The sequence below is a fragment of the Coenobita brevimanus genome, chromosome 97 (assembly GCF_032717465.1).
Source record: "Coenobita brevimanus isolate Jiangsu-jjx chromosome 97, ASM3271746v2, whole genome shotgun sequence".
In the NCBI taxonomy this organism is placed as follows: Eukaryota; Metazoa; Arthropoda; class Malacostraca; order Decapoda; family Coenobitidae; genus Coenobita; species Coenobita brevimanus.
In genome coordinates, this window is record NC_137050.1 from 50,910,224 (window position 1) to 50,924,416 (window position 14,193).

General features: G+C 41.7%; 1 protein-coding gene across 1 annotated transcript in view; it reads left to right on the plus strand.

Moving 5' to 3' along the window:
• The window catches only part of Setd3 (SET domain containing 3), a 137,431-nt gene that overhangs the window by 105,364 nt on the left and 17,874 nt on the right, over positions 1 to 14,193 (plus strand). The window contains exon 11 of the mRNA XM_080283360.1: positions 10,325 to 10,476. Coding sequence (XP_080139486.1) covers positions 10,325 to 10,476 — 152 coding nt within the window. The remainder of the gene's footprint in view (positions 1 to 10,324; positions 10,477 to 14,193) is intronic.

A 14,193-nucleotide genomic window follows, 5' to 3' on the forward strand; every position in this document is an offset into this window, starting at 1 on the left:
GTAGCACTGTGCAGCGGTGATTTTGAGCTGTAATCTAACACTTGCCCATCATGCCACATCTCTTAGTCGTTAGGTACGTGTGCATCAGTGAAAGTGTGTTTAGTGCACATGGTGGTTTGTTGCAAGTTGAACAATGAAGGCTCTTGAAGAGCAATGTGTTTGTGCAGGATTCTGTTTCAGATTGGGAAAAACTTTTTCAGACTTTTCAGATGTTGCAACAGGCATGTGGAGAGGATTGTTTGAGCTGTACGCAATGTCACAAGCAGTTCCAGTAGTTCAAGTCGAAAAGAATGTCCACCAAAGATGACACCAGATCTGGACAGCCTTCCACATCAACAGATGACGATCACATTGAGAAAGTGTGTGCTTTGATCTGTGAAAATTGTCACCTGACTGCCTGTGAAATTTCTGAAGAAGTTGGCATCAGTGAAAGTTTGTGCCACATGATTTTAACCCGTGGATTGTGCAATTACCTTTTTTATCCCACCCCGTGGTGTGCACAAAAAAAAAAAAAAAAAAAATTGTTTATTTTAAACTTCAAGATAAACATCCAGGGTATCATCTGGTGGGGAAATAAAAAATCTCTGTCTCTTCGTCTTTGCATAGTGCCATGCATAAGTTTGCCTAAGGGTGGAGGTTTCTACTGTGGTAGGAACTTTTGAGAGAATTTTTTGAACTCAGCACAGCCTGAGCTGTGGCTCACATCGCGGCGCTTCCCAGCCTCAGTTGTGGCTTGCAATCCACAGGTTAAAGAGAAAACTGAAGATGCATCATGTTGCTGCAAAATTTGTGCTGTGTCAGCTGACAGATTGAGCATTAAGAGAACAGCTGTTTGACTGTTCGAATGCTGATGAAAACTTTCTGTAAAATGTCATAACAGGTGATACAAGTGGGTGTACGGCTACAATGTCAAAACAAAAAGGCAGTCGTCACAGTGGGTTGGAACATCATCACTGCAACCAAAAAAAGCATGCGATAGTTGCTCAAATGTGAAGGTAATATTGATAGTCTTTTTTTACTGGATATGCATCATTCATCATGAGTTTGTTCCATGTGGTCAAACGGTTAATAAAGAGCTTTACTTGCATGTCCTGAAGCATTTGAGGGAGGCAGTGCAAAGGAAGAGGCCTGAGGCATGGACAAACAAAACTTGGATGCAGCAACATGACAATGAACCTGCTCACACGTCACTCCCTATCCGTGACATTTTGGTGAAGTAGAAGATGACTGGTAGAAGATGACTGTTTCCCCCAGCCCCCCTACTTTCCTGATTTGGCTCCAGCAGACTGCCCCTTCCCCCCACCCCACCAGTTGAAATTCATCCTGAAAGTTTGCCAGTTTTAGATGATACAAGAGATAGAAGAAAATTCGCTGCAAGAATTGCACACCATCCCTGAAAATGCATTGCAGAACTGGATAAAATTTTGGGAATATTTTATGAACATTGAGTGGAATATGAAAATGCATTCCAGAACTGGATAAAATGAGGCCGCGCATGCGAGTTTGTACCAAGCGCCACTCAAGCCGATCATGCATTTTCATGTCATATCACTATTTTGACAATTCTTTTATATCCCAGGCATGTCACTTGGTACAATATCGAACTAGACATAAGGTTGAAAGTCCTCCAAAATACAACACTGAAATCGATTTGTGAGGTGAGGATAGGTGACAGACCGCCAACGTGGGCAAGTTTGTACCAAGCAACACCAACACAGTGAGTCACTGCCAATCCACTTGCTATACATTGTTAGCTATTGTTAGCATCTAACAATTGTTATGAATATAATTTAAATTTATGCACCAGATTATCTAATTCCTTTGTCAATGCAAAAAATACAATTAAAATTGGTAACTGGAATGTGAGAACGCTTAATCATGACGGTAAAATCGATGAGTTAGTGAAGGTTTTTCAAAATTACGGACTTGATATTTGTGCTCTGACAGAAACTAGATTAACTGGAGTTGATAAGTTGGATTTGGAGGATGGTATACGTTTATTGATATCTGGTCGACAGGACGGAATGCATTATCAGGGAGTAGGATTGTTGCTGGGTTGTAAAGCAAATAAGGCTTTATGTGAGTGGGATCCTATAGATGAGCGATTGCTATACGCACGGTTTAAATCAAATCATGGCAACATCAGTCTGTTTGTGTGTTATGCACCTACTAATGATGCACTCGATGAAAGGAAAGACACATTTTATGAAAAGTTGCAAGAAGGAGTAGGAAGGGTACCTAGACATGATGTTTTGATCTGCGTTGGAGACTTTAATGCAGTAATGGGCTGTTCAAATGAGGGATTTGAGGCATGTATGGGTAAGATGGGAGTTGGTAGTAGGATGAGTGAAAACGGAGTGAGGTTTGGAAGCTTCTGTCTAGCAAGTGACTTAGTCGTCGGGGGCACACTCTTTCAGCATTGCAATATACACAAGACAACTTGGGTGTCGCCGTGTGGAAAAATATAAAAAATCAGATTGATCACATCGCTATCAGTAGGAGGCATAGAAGTTCTCTGCTAGATGTTCATGTTAAACGGGAGCGGATATTGGTAGTGACCATCAACTCAGCACTGCAAAAATAATGTTTAAACTTAAAAATCAGAAGAAGGAAAAATCTGGTGTTGGTAGATACGATATTGTTAAGCTTAGAAGGGAAGGAGAAGAAAGGAGGAATTCAGATTAGAATGCAGAAATAGGTTTTTGGTGTTGGAAACGTTGGAAGAAGGAGAGAAGTGTAGATGAGATGTGGGAGGATGTGAACAAAAGTTTTGCATGAGACTGCTGAATGTACGATTGGAAGGAGACATAGATTCAGGAGAAAGAAAGGGATATCAGAGGAAACGTGGGATATGATAAAAAAGAGAGGTGAGGCTAAATTGAGGAGTGAGATGCAATGCGTTGATGAACGAGAGATTGAATTAGCAAGAGCTGCGTACTGGAGTTTGAATTCAGAAGTAAGAAGGTTAGCTAGGAGAGATAAAAGAAGATGTGTGGATGAAAAGGTTGCAGAGACTGAAATCTTAATAAACAAAAATGATGGACAGAGTCAAAGAATAGCATATGAATCGATTAGAGAACTGAGTGGTAATGCAGGTAAATGCAAGGAAATACCAGTTAGAGACAGGGAAGGAAATTTATTGACCAAAGATGGAGATATTAAAAATAGATGGAAAGAGTATTTTGAGACAGTTCTTAATAGACCAATACCACCAGAAGAGGATATACCGTCTGCTCAGGAAGATTTAAATATAGAAACAGGCGAGTTGAGGCTTGCAGAAGTGGAGAAAGCAGTAAAACAGTTAAAGAATAATAAGGCACCAGGGGAGGATGGTTTATTTCCGGAAATGTTTAAAGTGGAGGGGGATAGATTAATAATGATCTTGACCAAGCTATTCAATAAGATATGGGTGACGGGGTTACTACCATCAGTTTGGAAGAATGGTGTAATTGTTAAAGTTCCGAAGAAGGGAGACCTGAGTGAATGTGGTAATTGGAGGGGAATCTCTTTGTCACCGATAGCTTTGAAAGTTTTCAGTAGAGTGTTGTTAAATAGGTTGGAGCCGGTGGTTGAGGGTATTCTGAGGGATGAACAGGCTGGTTTTTAGAAAGGGACGTGGTTGCAATGATCAGATCTTTATAGTTAGGCATTTGATGCAGCAAGTTAATGAAATGAGAGTACCGTTAAGTCTTTGTTTTGTTGATTTTGAAAAGGCTTTTGATAGTGTTTCGAGAGAGACTATGGGGAAGATCATGAGACATTATGGAATACCAGAGGAGTTTGTGAGGGTCATTATGAACATGCATGAGGACACATTTTGTAAAGTGATGGTTGATGGTTGTCTGAGTGATTCGTTTGAAGTCAAGTCCGGAGTAATTCAAGGTGGTGTTCTATCGCCTTTACTATTTATATTGGTCATTGATTACATTATGAAACGCGTTGGAACAGAAACCGGTGCAGGTATACTTTGGGGAGAGAACAGGAAACTTTTGGATTTAGATTATGCAGATGATACAGTTTTGATTTGTGATGGGCCAGAAGAGATGCAGAGTGTTGGACTGTTTGGTGAGTGAAGGTCGCAAGGTGGGTTTGGTTATTAATTGTGGAAAAACTGAAATAATCAATATGAATATGGAAAATGCGCAGGAATGTGTAATTGGAGGTATGGTTGTAAAGCAAGTTGATAGGTTTAAATATTTAGGTACTTATTTAGCCAAGGATGGTTCTTTGAACTTTGAATTCGAGGAAAGGTTAAAGAAGGCTAATCAGGCAATGGGAATGCTTAAAAATATTTGGAATAATAAAAATTTTTCTGTGCATACAAAAATCAAACTTTATAAGGTAATGGTTAGGAGTATCTTAATTTATGGACACGAGTCTTGGTACAGCACAGTGACTATGGAAAATAAATTCTTGGTGTTTGAAAACAAAGCACTTAGAAGAATATTAGGAGTTAAGTGGTGGGAAAGGATACCAAATAGTAGAATTAGAGAAATAACGGGAGTGCAGCCGGTCGATGAATATGTTAGGTTCTCACGATGGAAGTGGCTAGGACATGTGTATAGGAGACAGGGAATAGTACGAGGTACACCAGGGTGGGTGGCACTTGGTAGGAGAGGAAGAGGAAGGCCAAAAGAGACGTGGGTGAGGACAATGAGACGGGAAGCTGGAGATGAGTGTTGGGGAGATCTTGAGGAGTTAGCACAAGATAGGATGTGGTGGTGTGAGTTCATCGAGGCCCTATGCATCCCCGAGGGTGCCACAGGAAATGATTGACTGACTGATTATTAAGTAAATTTTGCCAATGCTCTGACAAGTTAAATAAGGTCAATATTGTTTCTCATTATCCCAGAAACTCTTATGCTACTGATATGGCTACGTGCTATTTTCAGCATTTCCAGCGCATGCTGTTGGTGGTACTGCGAAGGCCAAGTTTTGCCTCGCGTGTCATTCTCCGCGTACAAAAGCAACACTTTTCCCTGCTTTTTTTTTTTAATGTGTTCATTGTGCCCTTAATGTCTTCTGATAGTGAGTATGTTGATGACCCTACCACTGGGCCCTCAGGGGTGCAAGAGAGCAGCCCTGCTGAAGGCTCCAAGTCTTTTAAAGTTGCCCTGGTCTTAGGGATGGAGCACATGGTGTCAGTGTGGCTGCTTTGGAGAGTGGTGATAGTCATAGTGATGGTGGTGATAATGGTGCAGCTAGTATGGCATTATGTGAGGGTGCTGGCAATGGTGATATGGCTCCTGGTGCCATAGTTCGTGGTGGTGAAAGTGATGGGGTTGGTGGTGATGGTAGTGATAGTAGTGACGACGATGGTGATAATGGTGGATGTGTGGCACTACTTGAGGGCACGGGGGGTGGTGATAATGCGCGTGGTAGCCTAGTGCATTATCACCACCCCGTAGTGCATATTTGATGTCTTTATGTCCATTAACAACTATGCACTGAATGGTTTTGTGATCATGAACTTTGAGTGAAAATTCTGTCACACTTGGAAAACAGGTGTTTTCTATCTATCTATCTATTGCCAGACGCCATAATCCTGTAAGGGGTGGTCACTTGACTTTGAGTTACCTGTTTTACAGGGAGGGGCATTAACCCTTCACCAACCCACTTGTTGACATGTAGGGAGCACGTACGGGTTGGTTATATGGTAACCACCCAGCATTGTAAATGGTTTCTTGGCTTACAGGAAACCATTTGGCTTGTCACTCAATGTAAAGCCACCTGTGAAGGAAAGAAAAGCAATAAGAAGTAACAGGAAAGATGGGAGAAATAGGAAGAGAGAAGGACAGACACAGAAAAAGAATGATAAAGGCTAAGGAAGAGGTAGGTAGCACCACATCAAGTGAGTGGATGATGGTCGCCACCACCTACCAGATAGGTGTTTTCTCTTGCACTAATTGGTTTATCCAAAATCTGTTCATATATTCATAATCTGCATCCTTTCCTCTTTACTATGGTTTTTTAATGGCATGTCTAGCTTTATTAATAATGGAGTTATACTTCATTGAAGTTGTACACTAAAAATCGCTGATTATTCGTCATTTCGAAAAAAAACTATATTTTCATATATTTGCATATATTATTTTCAGTGACATGAATGGCAAAGTTGGGAATGTACAAGTGGATGGAGTGGTTGGTCAGTGGGGTGTGCCAGCTGAAGTAGATGGGAATGGTAGTGCGTTGGTGGACATCTGTGCTGTTAAGGAGTTGGCAATAGCCAACACCTACTTTCGGCATAAGATGATCCACCGGTATACATGGAGAGTAATGAGAAGGATGGATGGTGAACTTGTTGAACGAAGGGCAATGATAGACTATGTGTGTGTGGATGAGTGAATGAGAAGACGAGTGTTGGATGCAAGAGTTTGGAGAGGGTGGGGGAATGGAGTCTCGGACTATCACTTAGTGATGGCCAAGGTAGAGCTGCAAAGAAAATGGTTGAGGAGACGAAGGGGAAGACAGGAGGAAACAGCTCCTGTGAGAAGAGCAAGAATTTGTAAGATAGTGAGAGAATGGCAGAGTATAAGAGCATAGTGGAAAAAAGATTGGGAAGGTATGAGCTAGAGCAGGTGGAAGGGGTGGTACACGTATGTAAAATATTCACGGAAGAGATAGGCGCTGCGTATGAGGTGGTTTGTGGATTGAGGAGGAGATGCAAGAGTGTGCAAGGGACAGCATGGTAGAATGATGAGGTGAAACGAGCTGTAGAACAAAAGAAGAAGGCATATAGTGAATGGTTAGCGAGTACAGGTAGGGGTGAAGATGAGAGAGGGAAGAGAGAGGTATATGTGAGCAGGAGAAGGGAGGTGAAGAGACTGGTGAAGGAGAGTAAGAAGAAAGTGGATGAAGAGTTTGGAAGGAATCTGAGTGTGAAATGGAGGGAGAGTAAGAAATTGTTTTGGAAGGAGGTAAAGAAAGTAAGGCAGTGTGAAAGGGGAAATAGTAGGGGAGTGAAAGATAGGAATAATAGATTGTTGGTGGAGAAGAGAGAGAAATTGAGGAGATGGAAGGAGCACTTTGAGGATTTCTTGAATGTAGAGAGTGAGAGCAGTATGCGGATAAGTGGTTGGGGAATGACTGGGAGAAGAGATGAGAGGAGGGAGGAAGAGATCAGTAGGGCAGAAGTAGTGGAAGCAATGAAGAAGATCAAGTTGGGAAAGGCCCCAGGAATTGGTGGAGTGTGTGGTGAAATGCTGAGGTATGGGGGTGAGATTGTTGTGGAGTGGATATGGAAGTTGTGTAGATTGGCTTGGGAAGAGGGAAGGGTTCCAGAGGACTGGAAATCAGGTATAATTGTTCCTTTATACAAAGGAAAAGGGGAGAGAGAAGTATGTGGTAACCATAGGGGTATTTGCCTTCTTAGTGTGACTGGTAAAATATATGGTAGAATACTCATTGATAGGGTTAGGCATATGACAGAGGAGCTAGTTGGAGAAGAACAAGGGGGATTTAGGAAGGGAAAAGGGTGTGTAGCTCAGATATTTGTTCTAAGAGGTTTAGTGGAGAAGTATCTAGAGAAGGGAAAGAAAGTGTATGCTGCCTTCATGGACTTTGAGAAAGCTTATGACAATAGATAGGCAAGGTATGTGGAAGGTATTAAGAATATATGGAGTGGAGGGGAAATTGTTGAGTGCTGTGAAGAGTATGTACGAAGGAGCTAGGGCTACGGTGCGAGTGGATGGTGAGCTGAGTGAGTTCTTTGATCTCAATGTGGGACTGAAACAGGGTTATGTGATGTCTCCATGGCTGTTTAATATATACATGGATGGGGTTGTAAAGGAGGTGCAAGGTAGGGCAGTGGATGTGGGGGTGGGTCTGATGAATGAGGGTGAGATTTGGAAGATTCCGGTGTTGCTGTTTGCTGATGATACAGTATTGTTGAGTGAAGATGAATGGGAGTTGCAAGGTTTGGTGAATGAATTTGGGACTGTGTAGGAGGAGGAATCTGAAAGTTAATGTAAACAAGAGTAAAGTTATGGTGTTTGAGAGGAATGAAGTCACAGAATGTACAGTAAGGTTGGATGGTGAGGATATGGAGAATGTGAGTGCATTCAAGTACTTGGGTAGTGTGATGAGTAAGGATGGAACTTTGGGGGATGAAGTGTGTGAAAGAGTACAGAAGGGAAGGAAGGTTGTTGGTACACTGAAAGCAGTGATGAGAAATAGGGAGGTGAGTATGGAAGTCAAGAAGTCACTGCATGATAGTATTGTGATCCCTACCCTGATGTATGGAAGCGAGGCGTGGACCCTGCAAGAGGGGAACAAGTCAAGAGTGAGAGGAGTAGAAATGAGTTAATTGAGAGGAGCATGTGGAATGACATGGAGGGACAGGTTAACGAATGAAGAAGTGAAGGAACGTTGTGGGGTGGATGTGGATGTGGTTGAAAAGATTAGGAGAAATACACTGAGGTGGTTCGGACATAGGGAGAGAATGGAGAATGAATGACTGACTAAGAGGGTATATGTAGGTGAGGTGGAGGGAGGGAGAGGGAGGGGTAGACCGAGGATGAGGTGGAGGGATGGAGTTGAGAGGTATATGAGGGAGGGGGGGGGTGAGTTGGGTGGAGGGTAGTCAAATGGTGGGTGACAGAGCGACTTGGAGACGTTTTGTCTGCGGCCACCCTTTGCGGGATTAGGGCATCAGGCTATAGATAGATAGATGGATAGATTTTCAGTGACTAACAACATGGGCATATTCAGCATACTTTACCCTTCATTTTAGTCTTTGAAAGAAGTCTCTGTCTTTAAAATCGACGGAGTTATGATCGTTTATAATATTCACAAACTTTAAATGCGATTTCTGGCTTTTTAAAAAAATGTCGCTTGGTATGAATTCGCATGCGCGTCCTCAAATGTTGGAAATTTTGTTTGTACATTGGAGGAGGTATTTGAAGGAGTTAAGTGATCAAGTTGTAAGTCAATCAACAAATTTGTTTTTTGAAAAGTTTTTCTTTTTGGACAGACTTCATTGTGTGTGTGTGTGTGTGTGTGTGTGTGTGTGTGTGTGTATACTGCATATATATATAAGTAACCCCTCCAATATCCGGATCAATAGAGCCATAGGCAGGTCCGGATAGTGGTCCTGTCCGGATATTGGGCCCCAGCTTATGGACTAGTACTTATGGACCCTAAGTCTGAAAAACACCTATACAACTCCCTCTGGACATGCATTGCACCTATTTAAGACCCAAATCACACCAATAAGGGACATAAAAGACTGAAATAAATGCAAAAGAACCATAAAATGAGGTTTTAGAGGTGAGTTTATACAATATTAAACATTCTGGGTACTTACAAGTCCCTTCCTCTTGGACTGGTTTGAACCGCCAGTTTGCAGTCCACAGTTAATCCTCTGCACTCTAAATTCTAATTTCTTAACACTGCACAACACTGTAAATTCCTGTGTGTTCTAGTGGCAAGGTGTTGCAGTTTATTCACTGTTTATTCACCAAAAACAAGCACCTGTGGCTTGCACTGTTATGAGTATCTGCTCTCCATCGGAGTTAAGCTGTGACTGTTGATGTTGGTGGGGTAACAGAGTTGCCAGATGCAGCAACAGCCACATTACCAATCTCCTCACTTTCATTGTCAAATATAACTTTTCATTACCAAATTCGTAAAGCTAGCATATATTCTTCACTAATTATATATACAAGTGGAAATACATGTAATCACTCTCATATAACTAACACCATGTTGATTATTTTCACACTATGTAGGGTAGCAGATTAATCAGAGAGAGCAAACAATCCACCATCTCCATCCTGTGTATCCTCATACATGTGAAAAATCCATTTGGTAATGCATTATTCTAATTCATTACCAAACGAAGTTTTCATTACCAAATGGGCCCACACGTGGTAATGAAAAAAACCAAATTGCAAACTGAAAGGGGAGGGGGGCGGGGGGTGGAAGTAAGGGGTGAAGGGACCATGGTGTACCAGCTGTTTGGCGCAAGGCGGGAATTTCAAATTATGGGAGGGAAAAAAGTCAGATTTTTTTCGAATTTTTTGCGGTTTTTGGCCCATTTTGGGAATATTGGATCCCAGGAGGATTATGTCCGGTTAGTGGGGATGTTCGGATATTGGGCGTTCGGATATTAGAGGGATTACTGTATATATATATATAGATATACACACACACACACACACACACAGGCTTTAAAGGTGTTCATAAAATAAAATTCATTTAAGGAAAAAAAAAAAAGTAGTGCCAGTTTCAGTGGTAATGCTTCACTGTAGAGAGTATGACTGCCATTGTAGATGTTTGGAAATATCATGTGCAGTATTGTAATGTTTTGGATATGACCTGACAGATTCCCTGGACAAATGGTGTGGCGATGGAGAGCGAGCCAAAGGTCTGCTTCATGAAGATTGTGATGTAGGCACCCCTACTCAGGACAAGACCTGGAAATTCCTTCACACACGTGTCACTCTCCTCACACGTGCATATCCTACATCGCTTGAGGTGACTGATATCCCCTATCATGTCAATGGGAAGATTTTTAGATGATGACTAGTGTAACAAAGTTTTGCATATAGCTCAGAGACAAAATACAGTAAAGCCTCCATTTATACAGATCTGCTATGCATATCTATACTGACTGGTCGTTTGCAAAGCACCACAGGCAGAAAAATAAACTCACAAATTCATGTACTTAGGTATTTGCAGATTTACACAAGTGACTGTGTTTGTGTATATGGTAGCTATCCATCTATCTGTATAGTGTGTGTGTGTGTGTGTGTGTGCTTTTCTTTAGGCATAGTGAAAAGGTTGACTTTGCACTGTTTCTGCTGGCATGGGTGTCTTGGGGGTGTAATTTGTAAGTGCCATTTTCATGCAGTTATTCAGGTGACTGTCAGTTAGATGTGACTTATACTTTTATTTTAATTTTTGCATTGTTGAAAACCATAATTTGCCCCTTGATGTTGTGTTGCCAGAGGATACCCAGTTACTCAGAAAAAACTCCAAGTGGCTTGGGACAGGCATTGTGATGAATGATCACAGGTTTTACTTTACACTCTCCCATTGCATCTACTGCCTAGAGACTGATGAGGCATTTTTTTTTTACTAGCCTTGAAACTGGGAGCACCACTTTCCTCCCACGTCAGGAATGTAGAGGAATGCATGTGTTTCCAGAACAGACTAGTCTTGTCCATGTAAAAAATCTGGCACAGCTTATGACCCCTTTCCTCTACAATCCTGTGAAGCTTGAAAGAAAAGGACTTTGCCACTGCTGTGTCTGTTCCAGATTAGCTTCACTTTGGTGCATGTGATAATGCAACTTTTTATGGCACACAGACTTCAAAACCTCTCTAGATGCCGTGAATACTGGAAACTTTCATTTTGTATTATGTGAGCCATCATTTTATAGAATTCTTATAGCTTTTGGTGTAAAGGTTATGCCACCCACAAATATAAGCAACTTTGGCCAAACACACACCTCATCAAAAACTATTCTGTCTTAATTTTTGCTGTGTCAGCCACTATTTTTCACATTTCATTCACATCCACAGTTGCCAGCCTCAAAGGCACACTCGGTACTATCTCACTTCTTCCACACCGTTGTCACAGTAGAATTATTTATAGCACAGGCCCTACCTGTGTCACACACTTGTTCATGGTTGTCAATGCAGTGCAACATTAACTTTTTCATTGGTAGAGAAGGGCCCTTCTGCTTAGGCCCACCACCTCCTGGGTAACCCATGCTAGATCACAATACAGTGCACAGCACAGTGCCACAAGACACAGCAGAGTAAAAGTGCTATAACATGGTGGAAAGAAATAGAACACTTCAGCATAGTGGATCAACTCTGGTTGCAATTGTCATTACGGATGCTTAACTGGGGTGAAGAGAAGAATGGGCAGAGGATTGTGGGACCATCATGGTGGCCATGACATCACTGTGTGGGCAGCTTAAGATGTTCTGCAGCCTGAACTTACATGGACATTGGATGGGCATCAGCTCAGTCCAGTATGGGCGCACACATTTGTCATGATTTTCCATGCGTATGATATTTTTAGTACTGTACTGCATTTTTGTCTGTGCACTGGAAATTTGTACTTATGGAGCTCTCCCTCTCTCCCTCCCAGTCGAGTACAACAGTTGAGTGTTAGAGGGTTTGGAATAGTTGCTCTTCTCTGAGAAAGGGTGAATGAGAGCAGTTTTCAGCAAGAAGGAAAGGTGTATCGAAACAGACAAAGAAACCTAGTTCTCAAGGATAACAGGAGGGACACATTAGGACAAATCACATTTTTAATGTCAGGGCCTAGTGAAACAAAAGATACCGTACATCTGTAGAAGTACTAGAATCGAACTTGAGAAAGTTTTGAGGAGGGGGGAGATGGAGAAATTGCACTGGTAATATCCAGAGTGGAAGTAAGAGCAAAAATAAGTGTAAAAATTTTAGGTTTATGGCAGTAGAACCATCTGTGAATATAAAGTTCATGGAGAAGTTTTTGGAATGGTGACAGAAGGTGCAGGAAGGGTTTACTGGAATGCTTATTGCACTGAGAATGTGTTTGGTTGTTTGTGATTACATGAGGGACAAATGTAAAACAATTCAAGGCTGAAGCTTAAAGTGCATGTGATTTGAAGATAAGTTATCAATGGAACCTTTTTGAAAGCCACCTTCTTGTAAGAAGTACAGTACTATATTAGAGCATGCATCATTAAACAGAGGTTTTTGCTGGGGGGCATTAGTTTATATGGCAACATGTACCCTTAAAGTTTTACATTCTTGGGAGATGTATCTTAAATATTTTTCTTGCATCTCCTCATGTTATCTCGGTGACAGGGTAAATGAGTAGTATTTTTTTCCTAAGCTTATCCCCAGGATAATGTAAGAATTACTGTACTGAAACCTTGCAGCTTCAAGCACTGAATCTTTGCCATTGTCCAAGTGAAGTTTGTCATATATTTTTTGTTACAGTTCATTTTACAAGACTTTTTTTTTTTTTTTTTTTTTTTTTTTTTTTTCCCCCAGTATGCCAGGGAAGCTGTACATGTGGCTTAGATAAAAACGTTTTATTTCTGAATCGTTACATTTATGTGAAGCTACGGAATGTGGTAAATGTTTTTGGTGCATCAGATAGAGCCAGGATTCCGGGGGCTTGAATGATGAGTGAATTTATGTGGCCCATTGGATTGGGCAAACTTAGGCTATCTAGATGTGGTACTCCTCACCCTGCCCTAGGGTGGGAAAGGAGGTCCGGATGATGATATGATGAATGATTATCCATACAGTGGAAGTCTGGTTGTGTTGGATTTGATTATATTGATGGCGGAGGGTTAGTGCCCCTCCCCGGAAAACAACTAACTAAAAAAACAAACAATAAGTCTCGGACAAGGACTTACCAAACGATGACGACCCAGGACCGGACAAAGGACTTGGTAATGGGTACTTGGAATGTAAGAGGAGCGAATGATGAGGTGAAAGAGAGAGAGATTGTCCAGGTGCTTGAGGGTGCGAAAGTGGATGTACGTGGAATAACTGAAACAAAATGGAGAGGAGAAAGTGTGAGAGAATGGGAGTATGGATGGGGTATATGTGCAGGAGTAGGTGAGAATGAGAGGGCAAAGGAAGGAGTATGTATAGTTGTGAGTAAAAGATGGAAGAAGAGCAGAAGACAGTATGGATCAGTTGGGTCAAGGATTGTGTGGGTAAAGTTGAAAGTTGGAATACAAATGTGGGCGATTGTGTGCGTGTATGCGCCAACGCAAGATCGTGCTAGAAGAGTGAGAGAAGAGTTCTGGACAAATGTAGAAGTGTGCATGGAAAAGTTTGGAAGGAATGAGAGAGTGTTTTTGATTGGTGATATGAATGATAAAGTTGGAAATGCGAAGGTGGATGGAATAGTTGGTGAGTGGGGTGTGCCTGCTGAGATAGATGAGAATGGGAGTGCGTTAGTGGACATTTGTGCTGGGAGGGGGTTGGTGGTAGCCAATACCCTCTTCAGGCATAAAATGATCCACAGGTATACATGGCGAGTGATGAGAAGGGTGGGTGGTGAACTGAATGAAAGGAAGGCAATAATTGATTATGTGTGTGTGGATGAAAGGATGCGAAGATGTGTAATGGATGCAAGAGTTTATAGAGGTTGGGAGAGTGGACTTTCTGACCACTACTTGGTGGTGGCCAGAATTAGGATTCAAGTAGGATGGAGGAATAGAAGAAGGGAAAG